Source organism: Scatophagus argus, chromosome 3 (genome assembly GCF_020382885.2).
Source record: "Scatophagus argus isolate fScaArg1 chromosome 3, fScaArg1.pri, whole genome shotgun sequence".
In the NCBI taxonomy this organism is placed as follows: Eukaryota; Metazoa; Chordata; class Actinopteri; family Scatophagidae; genus Scatophagus; species Scatophagus argus.
Window position 1 is genome coordinate 9,981,323 of NC_058495.1, and position 20,540 is coordinate 10,001,862.

At 41.0% G+C, this 20,540-nt stretch overlaps 1 protein-coding gene across 3 annotated transcripts in view; it reads right to left on the bottom strand.

The window, feature by feature from the left end:
• vgll4b (vestigial-like family member 4b) overlaps positions 1 to 20,540 on the bottom strand; it is a 41,656-nt gene that overhangs the window by 5,062 nt on the left and 16,054 nt on the right. For 2 of the 3 annotated variants that reach the window (XM_046383312.1, XM_046383311.1), the window contains exons 3-5: positions 11,346 to 11,586; positions 1,176 to 1,443; positions 683 to 800 (exon numbers count right to left, since the gene is read on the bottom strand). In XM_046383312.1, the coding sequence (XP_046239268.1) occupies positions 683 to 800; positions 1,176 to 1,443; positions 11,346 to 11,586 (627 nt within the window). Of the gene's footprint in view, positions 1 to 682; positions 801 to 1,175; positions 1,444 to 11,345; positions 11,587 to 17,778; positions 18,229 to 20,540 lie in introns of those variants that run through there. The other variant, XM_046383309.1, reaches the window with a different exon arrangement.

The window sequence follows — 20,540 nt, forward strand, 5'->3', positions numbered from 1 at the left end:
TGCATTTTAGGTCAATGGAAAAATACTAACTCCAGCATCTACTTCACGTTTTCATTGCTGTGTTTTTTTTGTACATTAAATCACCATCTTAAATTTCACTGCTAACCTCAATGAGATCATAGGGATTTCACTTAGATCATAAAAGTGGCCAGAGTTAAGTTATCAACCCACAAAAAAACATGACTGACACTCAGTCATGAATAAAACAGACATGTATTTGGCTGAGGCCTTGGGTGATTTTTTTTTTTTTTTTTTTCCAAGATAACAGACAAGGTAGCAAATAAACATGTTGAGGCCACATCACAGTAACTGATGTGCACCCAACAGAAACTCTGAGACTCACAGACTCAGAGGTTTTTTTTTAGCCCCACTAGTTATATAAGTCCATCTGAATGTGGAGAGTATGAGCAGGCTGTGTTTTCTCTGGAGGGTGAGTTCATGGAGGGGATTCCCACAAACTGTTCCGGCATGGGAAATGTTGTTTCCAAAATCAGATCCACATGTCTAATAAAGTATCAATGTTAATTAATTTGTGAGATATCATGCTATTATTGCTCCTTCTACCATAAATCCATGTACAGTAAAAAAAACTAAATACACTTGAATACAGAGAGAGATCAAGGTTGTTAAGTGTCTGTCTGCATTTGTGTGTCCCTCTGGATGCACTTGCATGAGCACTCACTGTTGATTCTCCTGTAGTTGTTAGTGAGGTTTGAACAGCCATTATGGGAGACTGGACAGTGAGACAGGTTGCAGTTGCGGTTGTTGGCTGGGGCACATGTGATCACCGAAGGACGATTCTGAAACACAAAGACACAAATTCAACATTTAAGAATAACCAAAAACAACAGAAACGATTGTATCAAGTGCGGGTGCAAGGGGGAACGAGGGGGGAATAAAAGAAAACAGAATTAGAAATGCAGAAAAAAAGTAGGGATGACAGACCAAAGGGAGATTTGTAGCTTGAGGGAGAGAGTATGATTCAATGACCACCAGGGCCTGAAAACATTTTTGGCTAAAGAGCCAAATGGGAAATTTCTACTCTGCACCATCCAAGGAGCCTGGCTAATGAAAGCACATTAGTCTCATCATGTGGGGAACCTACCAGAGTTGAGGTTTTACCCAACAATTTGCAAAAGATGTAGTCAGTAGAAGAAACAGGATGTGCAGCTTACCTGCTGGCGCTCCACAGCGCTGACTGTGTGTGGCACTGTGGCCATAGCTGCTGTGCTGCTACGGGCAGACTCCACCATGCTGTTTTTGGTGAGTGCCAGTGGCTGGTCCATGCCGGCTAAGCTGGCCAGGTGGTGATGGTGGTGGTGGGCATGGCTGTACAGGTGGTTGCTGTGGACTCCCATAGCGCTGGGCACCACCACACGCTCGATGGGGCTCCGGCTCTGGTCCTTGGAGGCAGGAGAGCTGCGGTAGTCTACATTAGGTTTCCTGGGGAACAGAGGCATACACATTATTTCACCCTGCTCACTGGGTTGTTTTCATTTAATATGTACTCATATAAAAGCTTGGGGTTCGAAGGCACTACACTGACTCCAAACTGATCTCTAGACTGCATGTCATGTCTGTTTTGGCTTCCAACAATTTTAAGAAGACATGCTCTTTACTACTAAAAAACAGATTTGGAGCTTGAAAAATGTATACATTTTACCAACATGTCACCCTATCAAAGTTACTGAAAACCCAGCCTTCAGTGTGTTGGGATGAGCTCAAAATCAAACAAGGTAAGAAAAGACGGAGAATTGGGATAGAACACGGGCAGAGAAAAAAAGATAAGCAGCAGAGAGATGAATAAATACAGAGAGGTAAACCTGGGCTGTGAGAGAGAGAGAGAGAGAGAGAGAGAGAGAGATGAGGGTGAAAAGAGGGGAGATGAACAAAGAACTATTGTAAATGGGGCTTTGTGTCAAACACCGCAGGACCAGAAGCTATTAATATCGACATCCCTAACACTCACATACACACTCTTACCTCTCAGATTGCTGGAGGGTTTTGTACAAGTACATACTCATGCACGCGCACACACAAACACACGCATGCAGACACACGTTGCTATAAAGTCTAGGAAGAAGGAAGGAACAGTCTCCTAACTTGATCCAACATGGACGGCCTCCAAAGTTATCACTGCACAGAGGGGCAAACAGGCACAAAGTTCAAAGCTCTAAAGTGGTTTTCTCTGTAAAACAAATCAACTTTATCTCTCCAGTGGACCTAAGGCCAGCTGCACTTACTGCGGTCACATGAGAAATCCTGCAGCTTAGACACGAGCTGGGATTTGTCTCCAACTGCATCTCACCGTCAACATTTGATTTAATCTGCTAAAACTATCACTGAATACTAAAGGTGAAAAAAAGAAGGTAGGCTTGCCGCAAAGTTTCCATATCAAAGAGAATTACTTCCCACCACGAAAAAATCCCCTTTGTTCGCTTCAAACTGTGAGCTCATATTTTAATCATTGAGAAAGCAGAGATAAGGATAAGTGATTTGAGTAATGACAGTTTAACACAACACAGATTTTGGCGTGCTTTTTTCCAGCTCCCAACTCTGATGATAATGACTCTGAAATGTTTGATATCTAGTGAATTGGTGGGGCCTGATACTGTGTACACTTGCTTGCACTTTAACAGGTAGCAATTATTTTGCTAGTGCGTCACATGTGGTCTGTGTTTTGGTTGTGCGTTCAACTGTGTATTATATCCTTACTGCAGCTCCCCTGCTACAGTTTGAGGCCCAGTTACAGGGAGCAAGATTTACTGTACTTGCCTCTCAGTATCTCTTCTTTCCTCTTCATACCCACATCCATTCACACAGACATCCCTCCCCCTGCACTTACATACACACTGTGTACACAGTCAAACCTCATGGGGAAAATGCAATCAAATTTACTAAAAAATAAGCTGTGCTTAAATAGTCTTCACCATTTCTCCACCGACGTGAAAAAAACAACTCAGAGTGAAGACACTGCAGCAGCCATTTGAGATTTGTTTGGATGTAAAACAACAAGTTCAGGCAAACAGTTGTAGCTCCATGTGACTAGGCAACCTGACTGCTGGGTCAAGCATCTGGAGCCCACAGCACCGTCCTCCACAAATAAATAGTCTCTACAGAAGGGAGAGAGGGAGAGAGGAAGAGCTGAGGAGAGGTGGGGAGGATTGGACCATGTGAATAGTCCAAACGTCTACTACAAGAAAGAGCAAGGTCGGTAGTTTCCTTCGTTTGTGCCGAGGGCTTCCATTAGCCGGGGACCACCCCCTCCCCGTCCGTCCCTTTTTTCTCTCTTTGTCTTTCTTTCTCTTTTCTCCTCACAATCGACAGCAAACTTCCTGGGGGTTAGACTTGGTAGAGCTTTTATAAGCCTGGCTGACAGCTCACCAACAAGCTTTTATGTTTTCCCATAATGGCATCAATTTTCAGTTTCTTTAACAAATTGCCAAAAAAATAAAAGCATTGTACAGTTAGTCACATACAAATCAAGTTATAATAATCACACACGTGTGCTCTGGTGAAAATATCGTCTAAATTATTTCTACAGGAAACAAGATTTGATCAGATGCTACAAGATAAACAATCACTTGTTTAGCTTTGAGGCAATTAGATAATACAGCTCTCTGGCATCCCCCTCCAAGTAGCTGGGTCTTGAGTTAGCTTGTGGAAGTGGTTCCAAACTTTAATCATTGCCAGAGAGCCCACATCCTCACACAAGAGGGACCATTGCAGTGGCCAGAGTACGGGATCAACAAATCCCACCAATGAATGGCGTAGCAGTCAAATCCACCGCTGCCCCCGCCTTCCAGTCGCCTGATTGCCCACCAAACCCCGGACCGCATTTCATGCCAGGGATCAGGCATTCAAAATCCACCCTGTGCCTTTGTCTCTCTTACTCACCTCTCAATTATCGTTAGGGCCGCAGCTGGGGATAGAGGATGCAGAGGGCAGACGGTGAGAGCTACACATGAGACATGGGGATGGGGGTCGTACCAAGGGCTAGAGCTGAAGAGGGGGGGTTGCTAGGTCTAGAAGAGTGGATGGGATGTACAAGTGGGAAAGACTTTGAAAAGTAAAGAACTCTGAGACTTGGCACGAAGGAGTAGGGGGAGATCAACTGAATAAAAAAAAAAAAAAGAAGGCTGAGTGGACTATAAAAAAGAAAAAAGCAAGGGAAGAGGTTGGGGACACAGCTTAATCTTATTTCACAACAAATGTTCACTAGGTTACTAATCACTCTTGGATCAAGCATCAATATGGAGTAAATAACACACAGCTCTACAAAGGCTCACACTGAGGTGGGGCAGAGAAATAAAGGGGGAGAAAAGCGTAGATCTAATAATGTATGTATAAATGTGACTGAAGGCGCTCAACTATACCAGAAACAAGTGAGCTCTCCTTACCAGCATCTTGACTGCAGGGTTCTCATTTATAGCAAGAAACTGATCTCAGGTTTAATTGGCTGAACACTGGCGAGTCTCAATATTTTGCAAGATTAGATAGATCGATAGATAAATAGATACTTTATTGATCCTGGGGGAAATTCAAGAAAGCAGGAAGAAAAAACAAATCTTACTCCTTCTATCATTTAGCTAAAGATGGCATCCAAGAGAAAAGCACCAATCTGAAGCATCAGTGATATTGAAAACATTTTGAACTTTATATTTGATGTCCAATAAAGTCCAAGGGGTTGTAAATTATCTACAATGAGCTTGATGATTGACACAAGTTTTATTCTTTGTAGCTTGATAGTTATCAAGTAGCTTAGTGTAAATAACTGTGTAAATAACCAGTAGTCAGCATTGCTCAGTTAACTGCTGACTGTGTCCAAAGTAACTCCGTTGCTGACTCATTCACTCCTCCCTATATGATAGACATTAATCAATTAACTCAGTAGGGGGCAGTAACACACGTTTTTACATCGACACTGTGGAATTTTTGGGGTCACTTGATAAAGGAAAAAAAATACGCCTGTTCAGAAATCAGATCAACTAAAACAGCGAATGACAAATACACTCTGTATCAGTTAATATGAGGTGATTTTAAACACACTAACAACGTGTAATCATTCTTAATGGAAGACGTTAATCATAATGCGGTATCTCCCTACATCCAATTGGTTGAGGTGTTCGATACACAGTGCTTGTTTAACTGCTAAAATAAGGAGTACTCACACCATTCTAGACTGATTTTAGACACGGACAGGGAGTATTTTATATTTTGGATACATTGGGGAGCACCTCCATGTTGTTAAGGTTGACTTTTTTTTTTCTTCTTCTTTTTTTCTTGTGAAAAAGCATGTAACTGACACCAGAGGGGACAGCTTGAGTCTGGGTTATATACAGCCTGGCATTAGTGGTAGTCACTGTGGTGGGCACTCACTCAAAGATCCCTTAATTTAAAACCAAGGGAATCCAGCCCTTGATACATAAATGATAGTGTCATACATCTTGAACAATATTACGGCACTCGGATCTGTCATTAAGTACAGCCTTTTAAGTAACCATTCACATGACACCCTGTCTTCATGTTTACCTCAAGTTAAAGATCAGGGCTGTGACCATGTGTTTGAATGAGTTAAAAATGACTGTATTCCTGTAAAATCTGAAAACTTATAATTTGTTCTTGCTGGCTTAACAAACAGCTCTGGACAATCCTAAATTTGCCTAATTGCCACAATGGAAAACTAAACCAAATATAAATATCTGAAGTGAAGATTCGAAAAATATGGTTTAGTTTTCAAAAGTGTGCCATGTTTAGCTCTATGGTAGACTGCCAATTTGGTGAGCAAGTTAAATTTTACTTTGAGGGAAAGTTACAGAAGCTATAACTGTTCAGCGCCTTTTCTCACAATTGTGCTCCTAAGTCTTCAGAGAAAACCTCACTTCAGTCTTTGGTTGGGCAGAAGTTCATATCCTACTCCTTTAAGAAATAAATAAAGGGCGAGAGAAGAGAGAGAGAAAAAGACACACACACACACACACACACACACAGGAAACATCTGGGAAGAATCAGGGTGTAGAAAGAAGACGACAAAAAAAAGCAGGGGAGGATGAAGGCTCAACCACAGGTTACAACCAGACCCAAGCTCTGCGAGGTCTGTAAAAACCCACAAAATGGATATATACAGTACTCCCTCTCTCTCTCTCACACACACACACACACACACACACACACACACACACACACAGAGTGAGCCACAGGGTCTACCAAAGCTATGAAAATAAAGTATACAAACATCTCAACACAGTTTACTCTGCTGCATCCAGGTTTTTGTAGCAGCACCGAGCGGAAGTTAGCAATAATATTTGTTTCCTTTAAAATAGAAAAGTCAGAATCCAGAGGAAATACACCTTGGCAAATGTCATTTATATATAAATGAAGCAACTGTACTCGACACACAACGGACAATACAACACTGAAATATGTCAAAACATGTTTTATGCTTAATATATAGAGCAAGTAAGACAAACGAAATACTGATAGAAATCAACCACATATTTGACAGTTAACTGACTGCAGAAAGAAATCTCTTGTTATTAAAGTTGGGACAGATCGGATATGGGAACAACCACAACAAGAAGGGAACGAAAACGATATCTGAAAAAACACACATACACGCACTCACACAATGAGGAAAAAAGAAAACACCCACATGCTCTCCCTCCTTTCCTCACATGCTCCCACACCACATAAATAGTCCCAAGTCAAACAAGAGGGTAACAATGACTTCACCAGGCTTGGACACTCTCTGTTGGTCTGTCTCTTTCTCTCTCTCTCTCTCTCTCTCTCTCTCTCTCACACACACACACACACACACACACACACACACTTCCTCTCTCTTATTTTCTCCCCATTAGTCCTATGGAGAAACTTCCATGAGAACAACTTACTGAAGAAGTTCCCAGTAGAAAGCAGCCACACTTTCTGTATGCTACAATACATACTGCAGCAAACTGGCTACCTTTGATTTTGTTTTAGCACCTCTATCTGCAGCATTACTTTTTAGAAAAACAAAAAGTATGAAGGCACAAGAAAGCCTGGGAAACAAAATTTGTTTTCTTAAAAGAAAACGAGGAGTGCAGTGCATGTGGGAAGCTAATTAGCTGTACGTCGGGATGCACATTAAGTTTGACCAAACATTTAAGGCAGCAGGGAGTCAATATAAACTAATGTTCAGCGTTTGATGTCTTCCTGTCTCCTAGGTTGAGTGTGTTGTTCAGGATGAAAACCACAAAGGTAAGAAAGCATTGTTAGTTTAACATTAGTCTGTGAGTTTAATGGACACTCAAAACAGCTGCTGGCTGCTAAAAGCAGCACTGGCTAATTATTAAAAGTGGTATTGCAGAGTCTGAGGTGAGTTTTTACTGTAACTAGCATTTGTAATAGAGGAACAGCAAGCTACATGTATTCCCATTCAAGTGGCAACTGCCTACTGAATAGAGTGGACGGCTCTACCTATATCTGCATCCGAGAAGTAGCTACATAAATCTGTTTGTTTTGTACATCTGTTTGTTTGTCATGTTTCAGTACAGTCTCAGAAGGTTCATGTAACCTTTTCTTAGCGGTACATAGCTTCCAGTGCCAGACTTCGGTTAGAAAGACTAATGAAAAGCAAAAGCTAATGCTTAAAATGAATAAATAAGAATCTCTGTTATCTAAAATTGATTTTACTAAATAGGATTCAATGGAGGAAAAGGAATTCAAAAGTAATAGAACAGATAAGTAAAATCTAAATCGATTAAAAGCCTATAGAGGTTCTTACTCTTAAGGAGGGATAAAACAGCTGAGCAAGAGGACTTTTATACTGGCATGTCTACAACTGCAGAGTGGCGGGCAGGCGAGCAGGCAGCAGCAAGCTTCCAGCCCGCAGGCTCCAGTGGACAGGATAAGGCTTCTTTGTTCAAGAATCCTCCTACTCCTCAGAGAAAATGAGAAAGTAGCCCCTGTTGCCTAACAGCCCCCTCACGCACACACACACACACTCACACAGAGTTGATCACACAACGACATATGTGCATACCTACACAAACACATGCAGATTCAATACAGCCATACAGTTTACATCCACATATCAGCCTGTCACTAGGACTCTTAATATTTTCAGCCTGTTTATATGCAGAATTTACCATGCAATAAACTTTTCTGTATTCCACGAGTGACTTCACACCAAAGAAAATTCACTGTTAAAACACTGCTGAAAAAAACATACTCACAACCACATTGTTAAATAAACAGGTTTTTGTCAAAAGTAAAAATACATTCATTTTTCATGCCTGTTAATGCTATCCCACGTGACAAAAGCTGAAGGCGGATCAAAAAGTTTTCTTTCTCTCACCCCAGCCTGTGCCTGCCCCTGACTTCAGCTTTTCATGACTGTTAACAAAGGAAACCTGAGATTCCTACTTCACAGCTCCGCATCAGGTCTGAGGTGTCAGGTGTCCATCTGTGTCAACACTCACTGAAAATACTGAGAGACAAAACAGAAGGCAACTACACACAGCTCCACAAAAAACACACACACACACATACACTACTGTTACAGTGAGTAAGAGAGGGACAGAACATTCCCTTTTTTTTAAGAAGAAAATGAAAACAAATAGTTCCTAAACATGCAGAAACCGTCAACAGTGAAGAAAGCAATCAATGCAGACAAAAACAAGCAAACAAACAAAAAAACAAGCTGCACAGACAGAAGCAACCAGCAAAATTCAACATTTTCATCCATCATTTTCAAATTAAATCTAATCACTGTTCTTACAATTGATGGATGAGTGAAATGAAGATGTGTTAAAGCAGCAGTTCAACAAAAAAATGATACGAAATCTCATCTGATGGTGTGCGTACACACAATTAAGCTCATGCACCCCCTTCCAACAGGGTGCGTGCTAAAGGTTTTAGCTTAACAGCTTCAGTGAATATTTCAGCTTAAAAAAAGGATGTAAAGGATGTCTATTCAAATCCATTTGAGGTGAACTATTCCTTTAAATGAACATGAGTTAAATGTAGCATAGGGCTTGTATTTTGTTAAAGAAAAACCGACTGCTTTCTATAGAGACTGTTTTTAGCTTAACTTGTTTCTGTAATGACAACCCATCATTCTCCACTTTAGTGTACTCACTGTTCTTAGGAGTTCAGATTCAAACGGGGAGGAGACTTTTCAGAGGCTGCCTCTGACTGCAAGTTTCAACAAGTCTTTCAGCAAGGAAAGAAAGGCCTAAGAGAAACCTCAAATTAAATAACTAAAAATAAGACAAATTTAGGATGTCCCTTAGGCAAATAGGTTTCCAGGATGAAAAAAAAAATATTTGGATGAAGCTTTGTAGAGAGCCTCGAATTAAACTCCAGGTTGCGGCAAGTCAACTAGTAATTGACTTTTCTTGGGTAGAGATTAACCTACAGACATTAGAGTCAAATGACTTCAAGGTCATGATTAAAATGAAGATTAAATGAAGGGATTATGGCTTATCACAGGTTACTTCTGGGAGATAATCAAGGTACAATGAGCAGTTTCAAAAGTCTTAAAACATCAAAGACTTTTTTAGATCAGTTTTATTTTCACCACATACAACTACCTACACAAAATAGCTGCATTTAGAGGTTGTGGCAAAGAGCTGCAACACCAACTGGAAGCTGACATAACAATAAGTCCCATTTTACTTCAGAAGACTGACTTGCAAAATAAAATTCAACTCGTGATACGCACGTAGGAGCATTTGCTTCTCAATGCATGCAGAAGTTAACCGCATCGTGCACGACAAATAGCTCACAGGGAATAAAAGAACAACTGAGGCAACAGAATAAAACACCAAGTGGGAAGATGGATTTATAGGCCTGGTTTCTCTGAAGAGTATAATGGTAATTCTCCCACCACTGACACATCCATAACAGAAAACAAGATGACTCTGCACAAATGTCAGGACACACAAGCTAATCCTTTGTTGTGTGTGAGCCCAATCCACCACAAGATGAAGGAACAAAGACCCTTCCCCTGAGCAAGATTCCTACCTGTAACACAACCCATGTAAAAATATCCCCGCCTTGTCACACAGGCAAGTGAACATAACTGAACACAACTTTTGCAGTTACTTTTACTGGGGTACAAGCCCTTTATTTACAATCTCTACGCTGCTTGATACGTTCCAAACTGCAAATATGTTACTACCAGCAGAGCTTTTGAGATAAGAGAATGCAACAGGAAAGTGTGTGTGTCTTAAGCTACATTGTGAAGAGTTTGGAACATGGTGAACATAAACATAATGGTGTCAGAGGAGTGGATTACACTGCAGGAGTGAGAAAATTCTGTTGATACTTGTGTATTTCTTGCAACTCTGGGTCACCATTGCAATCGCTTTCCATTGCAAACTTTCCACAGTTACCTGTAAAGTTTAAAAGGTGTTTGTGCCAACACACACAAATGACAGCATGCACTCCATGTGCATCCCTTGCATGCACTTGTGTGTTTGCACATGCTTAATCACATAAATACACTGCCAGCAACTGTGCTCAACTCTTAATCCAGGGCCTCCTGAATATCGAGTGCATTTATGTCTGCTATGTTCCATTGTGTCACCTCACAGTCATGTTGACTGGCAAACAAGTGGCATGAAACAGTTATGACATTACAATATTCCTGCTATTTTCAGCAACTGCGCATATTGCTAAGAGTCAGCATGCATGCGAAAGTGCACTGCTCTACCTGACACCTCCCTGACTGTGTCTGCGATAAATAGCAATGGCTGGAGTCCCAAGACTGACTCAAATGAATCAAATGAGAGAGAGCGCTTTCACTCCACTGCTCCAGCCCCTCCAGTCCTTCACCACCAATAAGCACTCCAGAATTTCTGGAATCTCTGCAAGTGGGAATGTGGGAGCGCTGGAAATGTGAGTAATCTTTCTGTTGTGCAGTCGCTGTTTCCAAGCTTCCAGAGATCTGCAGCTATAAGGAGAACACTGTGCAGCCAGCTAAACCTGGCACAGCACCCAAGAGTCCAAACTGGGACTTCTGAGAAAGCCTGTCCGTGTGCAACTTCATCAAGCAAAGAGCTCGCAAACATTGGCCCCACAGAAAAACTCGATCACACAAGTCAAAAATGTCTTATTTCAAAAATCTGAGTTTTGTGGGTGGGCATACAGTATGTGCTTTCTAGGCCATAATGTGTTTGAGTGAATGACAGACACAAATAGAAAAAGGTGGGGTGACACAAAATTGGAGATATTTTTTTAATAGCACCTCAGGAAATGAGCATCTAGAAAGTATCTACATTTGAAGGTCCCTATCGATTTTATTAGAAAGTGCCTGCTTATTCATGCAACAGCAAATGAGTATATCTCAGTCGTGTACTCACAGCTGTGCAGCAAACAGTCGGCTCATCTTTGCCACATGCTCATTGTCATCCATGTCGCTGTCCCCCTGGTCCCCACTCAGCTTCCTCTTGGTGGGACTGATGGGAGGTGGACCTGTCCTGTGGCTGGAGATGGAGGAGATGGAAGATGAGGAGGACGATGATGAAGAGGAGGAGGAGGAGGAGGAAGATGAGGACAGAGACAGGGACTGGAGTCTGGGGTCCCCCCTCAAAGCTGCTTCACCTGAATGGGGAGAGACAGCAAGCGAGAGAAAAGATAAAGGAGAAATAGTTACTGGTGATGTTGAACCTCTGTTCTGAAGTTTGAACATGTAAACATCAATATGGGGCACTGATCACGTAAACTCCACCTTTACACAAGCACTGAACAAGCAAAGACAAAAAGACAAAGCCAGGCTAAGATACATTCACCAAGCATTCACCAACAGCTGGCTATACTTTGGTCATTTCAAACATGACTGAAAAGAAACTGACAGCCGTGCGTTTCCTGTCAACTCACATGCACTTCCAACAAGGTGCTTAGACTTGGATGTGAATTGTGGTAGTAAGTCAAATTTATGATATTTTCAAGTAGACAGCAACGGGTTTTATTGCCACTTTAAACAAGTTAGCCACAAAAACTACTTCATGACAGTGTTACGGCATAGGCTGTGTTCCAGCTCAAACTTTGGATTCTGTTGACTTATATACAGTTTGCTGAGTAAGGCACAAACCTCTGGCATAAGCAGAGGAGTATCTGGTTGGGAAATGTTTTGGAAGAAATAGTTGTGGAGGGTTTTTGCGTATACATGTGTTTGTGTGTGCTGTGAACGATTTCTCTGTGTGTGCCTGACTCTCTCAGCTTTCCTCCAGTCTTGTTCTGGTACAGAGAGCCTACAGAGACGACGGCGAGTGGGAGTAAGAGCAAAAGAGAATCAGGAAAACTACCACTGGCTCTGTTTCAGCACGGGGACTTTCCACTGCTTTGGCTGCATCTATCTGTCTGACTCTTCCCAAACAAAACATAAAGTCTCGAAGAAAAGTCCCATTCCAAGTCACAGCTTTCTCCATAACTACTCTCATACTCAACACAACAACAGCTGGTTGCTCCCGATTCATTTTAAATAATTTTAGATGACAAACAATGATAAATTGCAGTGTTAATTAGGTTTCAAAGTTTCATTTATTTTTGTGTCACTGGCGCTGCAGAATGAAATGCACAGACAAATCAGGGTAGACATTCAATCATTCAAACTATATTTTATGAAATGTTTGTAATTATTCTGCTGTTCTTCCAAATAAAATTACTTACAATTTAGACAGTTGTCATAAATAAAACAGAGGAACACAGTAGAAATGAATCTGCTAGACATGGCTTGTTCTTAGTGGTTCTGAGGATTTAAATATAAAGTTTATGTTCAAAATTTAAAAATGTTGATCTTTTGGATGGAAAACATATTTAATTAGCAGCACAGAGCTATAGAGTGTGTTTACTGCAAACACTTTCTGAGCTGTCTAGAAGGAGAAAGTTTCCTGTAAGCTATGGTGAACAGGCTTTTTTAGATGGATGAAACACTGAGTTTGGATGCATGATGTCATCAAATCTGGGTGAAAACCAATTTAAACCGATCTGAAAATAATTATATCATTAAGTCATTCAGAAGCTCATTGTGCTCTCTCTCTCACACACACACAGGAAGAAAAGGTTTGGTAATGTAATAAAATGTGTACTCTATTCCTCCACTGTTGCTGTACAAACACAGCAGCAGCTCCTCTCCTCTCTGGCATGTTCCTACTCGCTCCACTGTGTAGCATGGCAACAAGGGTGACATCATTGTTTTTGGCAGGACAAGGGGGTGGCTATAAAAGAAGGGACACCGTGACACCACACTGTCCAATCAGAATCCAGGGAACATAACAGCTTATCAGCAGTTCAGGAGTGAAGCCCTCAAACAACAAATAAGACATTTTGTCCTACAGCGTCAACTACTGCTGCTCAACAGTAAAACTAAGCAACATTGTACCCATTTGCTCGTCTGTCAGGTGCACTAATGTAAAACTAATGCACCCTTACAATAAATCTAACGTTCATTTAAAAAGGTGATGATTCAACTTCAATTTCTGAAGTAACATAATGTAACTGAATATTTGCCCAACGGAAGCCAAAAGAAAATACAGAGATAGACAGGCACAAAGAACAGGTCCATTTTATGTGCAATTTACCTTCAAATTAAAAAGACAGATGGGAACATGGAAAGAAGCCAAGTACTCATACAACCACTGACAACATGACGTTCTGCTACACTCAAGAACATTAGGTACCGCTTATGTATGGGAGAAATATTGGCCCAGTTCAAGGTCATATCTATTCTATTTATTTGTTCAAGCCATGCTTATTTCCCATTCAACGAGCAGATAATCATTGGAAGGAGGGCTGCTGCCCATATGTAAAATTCCACCCACATCCCCTCCACCCCCTCAGTTCATTAGGGCCACATAATCAAACCTGTTTCTCTTGACAGGGCTTCAAACAGCCAGTAGTCAGGATGTGATTGGATTACAAATGAAAGTGAACCTCTCTGTCATTTCCCTCTCTTATTTCCCCCTTCAGATACTTAATGAAGAAGAGTCCAAGGATGTTCTCTTCCATCTCTGCAAAGCAGCAAATTGGTTATTTTTTGGAGTTTCTCAGTAACCTGGACTTGCCCATCTGGGTTGTCTTTGTTTCTAAGTCCATGGAGATTTACACTTTAAATACTTAAAAGGACATACAAGTAAGCCCTTCTACAGACATTCTTGTCGGTGTTAGAGGTGAACTTTTAAACCGAATGTTCAACATGTTTGATATCTGGCAGGAGGAACAGACAGCAAGACAGACAAAAACAGAGGGAGAGAGGCTGACAAAAGTCCACAGCTTTGAGGTGTTCGTCCTTGTTTATTTTCTCCTGTTCATCAGCAAAAAGGGACAGTCAGCATTCCCCTACAGCCCGAACTGCCAGGCCTACAACTGATAGCAGCTTTACAGAAAGAAAAGGGAGAGTTGGAGAGCAAGACAGGAGACTGGACACACAAAGAAAAAGAGAGACAGAGCTAAAGCAGGACGGTCATATAGTAGATGACAACTGACTAAAAACAATCATTTCCAAGAATATAATCAAAACCACAGTTTAATGTGTTTGGGAGACAACATCGACTGAAATTAAATGGGAGCAATCAGTTGATGTGCTTCAGGAGATTGAAGTGTGCAGTTAGCAACTATTTACAACTTGGCACTGTTGTTGATTAGCTAATCAATGGACTTCCTTCGTCAGTTACTGTAATAACTAGGACTGTGACAGTATGGATTTTTTCCAACCGCATGTGAAAAACCGGCGCTTATTTGTCAACCAATCAGAGGTTGTGTTCCTAACTGGGAATGTGTACCAACACTGATCTCAAACACAATGTGCAGTGTAATAACACTGATTGACTGTACAGAAAAAAACTGCAGTGATAACAGTAATGAGCAGTAGGCACTAAAAGGCAAAATTGTACTTGACAATAATAGCTTCAGTTCATCTTGTTGGCTTCCTGTAATTTAGGATGAGACAAGTTCAAATAATATTGACCAAAAATAAATCCCAAGACAGTATGGGTTGACTCCAGTGCTCCTTTCCTGCCGTGCTATCTGGCATTTTAAGTACTGACTATGAGCACTTCAACCAAACAAGCAACCACAATACAGGACAACCAGCTACAATAAAGGACTTCATTACTTCATTCATTCATTCTTTCATGCATGCAAATGGTTGGGTAACATTTATGATTAAGCATGAATTCCCAGAACTAGTTCCCATTCATAACAAACATTGCAATATGACACATTTTCTGACACATCCATCCAGAAGTTGGTCATCAAATTATGGTCAAAATCAGTGTTACTTTAACGCAAATTAACACACCTGGAATTATTGAATTGGAATAATTATTGATTCTTTTTGTTGCTGTTTTTAATGTTCACCAGAAAAGTCACAAACTGTAGATGAACAGAGTCATACCAGTTTGTTAAGGATATATGTCGATAAATCAGTTATATGACACATCCTTCCCAAAAATGATGTGATACACAAACAAATCAATGAACCAGAGGTTAATGGAGAAGTTGGGACAGTGCGAACTACCCAAACACTTCAATGAGGAATCATGACTTTTATGGGAAATAATAACTGTCATGTCTGCACTTGTCTGACTGAAGCTCTTGGGACACTGGTGTACCAGTATATATGAGCATGTACATCTGTATTTGGCAGGCAATGTGCACAAGTACGTGAGCTCATGCATACAACAACAAGTCAGAACAGCCACAATATCACTAAGCACCTCCAATCCCTTCTTGGCTCAACATGTTTGAACATGAAGGTCTTTTACTTCACTCTTTTTACAGACTGGCTCTTTTCCCTGTTTTTTTTATCTTTGTTTTCTTATCATGAGGCACATGATGGAGTCAGTTTTAGCTCTGTCAGCTAAAAACAGCACACACAAAAAACACCCAGAGGGGAAAAAAAAAGAAAAAAAAACAAACACATGGGCTTATCCTGCAGAGATGTGCTTCCAGAGATAGAAATAAAGCATTGTGTCGAAAACCCAACACATAAAAGAGATGCCCGGAAGACATACAAGTATAAAAAGACTACTAAAAGTAGTCCTCTCCCTTCTTAATTCCTGTAATTTTCTTCACTGAGACGCACAGGATGAAACCTGACAAAGATGAAGCTTTGCAGTGACACAGAAAACCAATTCTGACTGGCTTCAATCCCAGACCAGGGGTTCTTATCTGCTACAACATCACTGCACTGAGGAGTGAGCTTTACTGACACTGAAATTTCCCCCAAAAATGGCATGCGAGTCCAAACTTCGAAACTTGAAAAGTCACATGCCTAAGAGCAAGACTTATCTGCAGTTTGTCAAACAGGAATTACAGCAACATAACACTTGTTTTCTCGTATTAGCATTAGAAACAGACAGAAGCACAACTCTGTTGACATAAACCTTAATCAAATGTTTAACAACTAAAAAGAAAAAAACAAAAACAAAAACATCTTCTACCTACTTGGACACCTGCTGAACGGTCTCTGTCTCCTAGCAAAACGGTTTTCAGTTGTGTGGGTTTAACAGGAGGGCTATTACAAGTTCATCATGTTATGTAGAGAGTAGCTGCCAACTGTGGCGCAGTAGCAGTATGTGAATAATACGCTAATGCACAGCAGAGGAGGAGAACAGATGACAACAAAACTTCCTGATCAGTTCCCCATGGAAATGTTTTCTTTTGTTTCAGTGCAACCTCAGATGGAGATTAATCACTTGTGACCATCTACAGTAAACCTTTACTATTTAGTATACTAACATTTTGTTTCCCACTAGGTCTTCCTGTGGGGTAATTTTTCACTTAAAATATATCATTAGTTGTAGTTCATGTAAAATCTGAAAAATGTAGGCAGACTTCACAACTGCAGACATGCTTGTGAACTGAAAAAAAAAAAAAAAGGATTTTGTTTATCTTTCGATGCTGGGGTTGATTTTGGCATGCTGCAGTACAAATCAGGGGCACAGGAAGGAACTTGTATTGAGCCCCCAAGACAGACAGACAGACTGGGTGATATTACAGCCGCTGACACATGAGCACTAACCGCAGAGCACAGGACACGAGTTACCCTGCTCCAAAGTCAGGTACTTTGGTTGGACAGGGCATGTGTGTTAATGACATAACAGTAAGAAATAACTGCAAAGACAAGAGAAATCTCGGCACTTAACAAAAAGACACAGAGATGGATTTTAGCCACATATAAAAATGAGAGGAAAGTCAGACAGGTTATATTAATAACAGAGAGCAGAAAATATGAATAAGTGAGTGAGTAGTGACGGCATGAATCAGCCATAGGGCGAGAGCCATGAAATCCACACATGGCTCAACGTTACAGTCTGTTATTCAGCCTTTGATCTCAGTCATTAGCCAGGTCTTCCTTTACAAGAGCGGTCAATGGCACAGAAGTGATAAGACAGGCTCATAAACAAACTCGAAAGTTTTTCCAGATAACGAGCGAATGAAAGTGTGAGTACAGTTAAAAGTGAAAACTCAAACTAAAGTTTAACGCGTTGCTAGCGGCTCTAGCCAACCTGCGTCCCATGAGGAAAAACGGGGTACGCATGAACTTCAGACCGCTGAGAAGTTATTTTTCTTTCTTTTTTTTAAGCTGTGTAAAAAGTCAGTTCATCAACATGTATTAAAGGTTTTCTCCGAAAAGCTTGTGAAAAGCAACAGCTACGTTAGCACATGTAACCAGAGAGAAAACTTCGACCAACAGCGTCGCTAAAGTTAACTCAAAGCCAATCGGCAGCGGCCGCTTCGAGGTTTTAAAAACAACCGTAGCAACACCCACAAACAGCACAAACACTTTACCTTCGTAGCAGAGAATACCAATGTTGTTGTTCATTTTGTCCAGGTACTGGTAGTTCAACAGGTCCATTTTCGTTAGTAGCATTTATTGGATTTTTTACCAAAAAAAAAAAGAAAAAGACCAGCTTGTTTCCCTTCTCCTCTCAAGCGACGATCAAAAAGCCAAAGGCCCAGCCTCCAACTTTAGTTTGTCTAGAAACCTCCTTACTAAAATAAAGCCCGACAGAGAGGAGAGAGACCGGATTCCCGCACTTATTTGAACTATTTCACGAAACTTTTCTGAAATATGGGTAAACGTATCGCAGTGATGGAAAGCAATATTAAAAAAAAGAAGAAGAGAGAGTAGCGTCAGTTCTCCTCACAGCCAGCTGTAAGTCGACTGCACTGACACGCAGGCTATGCTTGGTATGACTCCTATGCTGCAGCAGTGGTTTCCTCTGCCTGCGAGAGGGGCGCACTGGGCATGCTCCATAAATCCCTGGAGCGCCTCAAATATCAGGGATGTTTGACGCGCAAGATCAGCCTCTCCAAACACATCCAGAGAGGGAAGTGAGGGACCTAAAGAGCTGCATTAACTCCCTGTTAAATTTGAAAAGTATCACAAGTCCCAATGCTGTAGTTTTGCCGCAGGATTTTAAACAACACCATGGCTGCTGATGTAAAGCAGACAAGTCCTTCTAGGAATACAGAAGTGATAACCACGTTAAGGTGCCATAAAAGTGCGTTATGGTCGCTATAACCTTATCACATGTTGTTAGTCCCTGCTCAAGTATTATGGGAACATTATTGTGATAGCATGGAAGTTATAGGGTTTTTATAAGTCACTAGAAACTGACTGTGAGTGAGGGGAAAACTAACAAGTAAAAGGAAGGCGGCAGGAGGGAAATTTACAAAGAAGTTGAGCTTCTCTTTATGAGCTTTCTGGATATAAACCTTTTTCCTTTTGGAAAGGACGGTGGTTTTCCCTTCAATCTGCATTGTGTCTTTATGGTCAGGCTCCTAAGAACACAACAGAATACAATATAATGAACTGAGGATTTTTTTCTCTGTACCACAAAGACCTCTCAGGTATGGACATATTAGAGATCTTAAAAGAAAAGTAGATTATATAGCCTATGTAATGTTTGTGACATATGACAACAAATCTGCGCAAATTGTCCGTAGTTGTTTTATAAATGGAGAGAAAACAAACTTCACAACTCATTTGAATGTATATAAAAAGTGGTGATCTCCTGCCCCCTGGTGCTTGAGATGCGCTATACCCACGTTTTCTCTTCAATAAAAGGGATTGATGTGGAAAGGGCAGGAGGTAAACGGAATGAAACCAGATGAATAGAATGTGAGTGTGACTGTCATCAGATTACATGGTTTGTGTGGAAAAGAGTAAAGAGGAGTATCCTCTGGGTATTTGACAGGAAACATAATGAGTAGGGTGTGGCTGCACATTAGAGTGTGGGTTATAACAGAACTTTTTGTATGACACATAGCCCCAAAAAAAACAAAAAACAAAACAACGCACAGACCAGAAATGAGAGGCGTCATGAATGTCAGTGCAAACTCCAAACACAAGACCCAGTATGAAAAGTACAGAGCTACTACACAGAAAGACGTGTGAAAAGAACAAAAAATGGTATATGTAAGTGAGAAAGAATCAGTCTTACTTAGCCTTTAGGCAGTAGTGCACTCCAGCCCTTTGTTCTAGTGAGACTGAAGAAATAAAGCTTTCAGACAGGTGGATTTACTCTCTTTGAGGATTCACGCAGGTTAAAATCACTGTAAATTACATTCATCAGACAGCATTTAACACTGGACTTATGGCAGCAACAAAACCTCACTAAAACAGGCCTCTGCTAACTTCTAACGCTGCTCAAAACCGGATTAACAGACTAATTATACAGGGGACTTCACCCCCTGCATCCCCTGCCCCTCACCCATTCACACACACACACACACACACACACACACACACACATGCTAGAAACTAGAAAACCCATACATCTACTCTACTCTGCTTCACAAACACACATTATTCCACATCTTTCCAAACACGTCCCCCCTTTCTTTCTCAAACACACAAGCACACAAATACACACAAAAGGCCTTTCCCCTCCTCCCTTTCGGCCTCCCCCTCTAACGGTGGCTCACAGCTAAGGAACATGGTTCTTGTCTCATTGGACGCCCATTGTTTCCAGTTTCACACACAAAAAGGCTGAGCTCAGACAGAGGGGTCATTCAGCTGCTGCTGCTGCTACAGCTGGCACTGCAGGTTACAACGAAGAGGCTCAAAGCTCGACAAAAGTTTAACTTGTATTTTATCATATGTAAGTGTGTGGCAACACACAAAAAGTTTTTGCAGGAAGTAAAAATTATGCTGAAGGCTTTTTAAAGTTCCTGTATTGTCAGCGTCACAGCTTCTCAGGAAATACGAACTACAAAACTGCAATAAGACAGTTGAACTGGTTCAGGTGGCAAGTGCATCCCTGCACACAGGCTCATATTTCACATGAACATCTTCACACATTTCACTGCAGCTGGGGATGAAAGAGATGAAAGACAGACCAACAGACCAGTGCCTCCATATAGACCAGTTTATCAACAGATAATGGCTGTTTGACCTGAAAAACTGCCCATCATAACAGTGGAAAGTGGAAAGCAGAAGGTGGAAGGAACTTTTAAACAATAGATTTCTGCTTCTTTAAACAAAAAGTCACATTTTTTCCACAATTTAATATTGGCTTACAATGATGTTTAAGGCCCTGCTAATG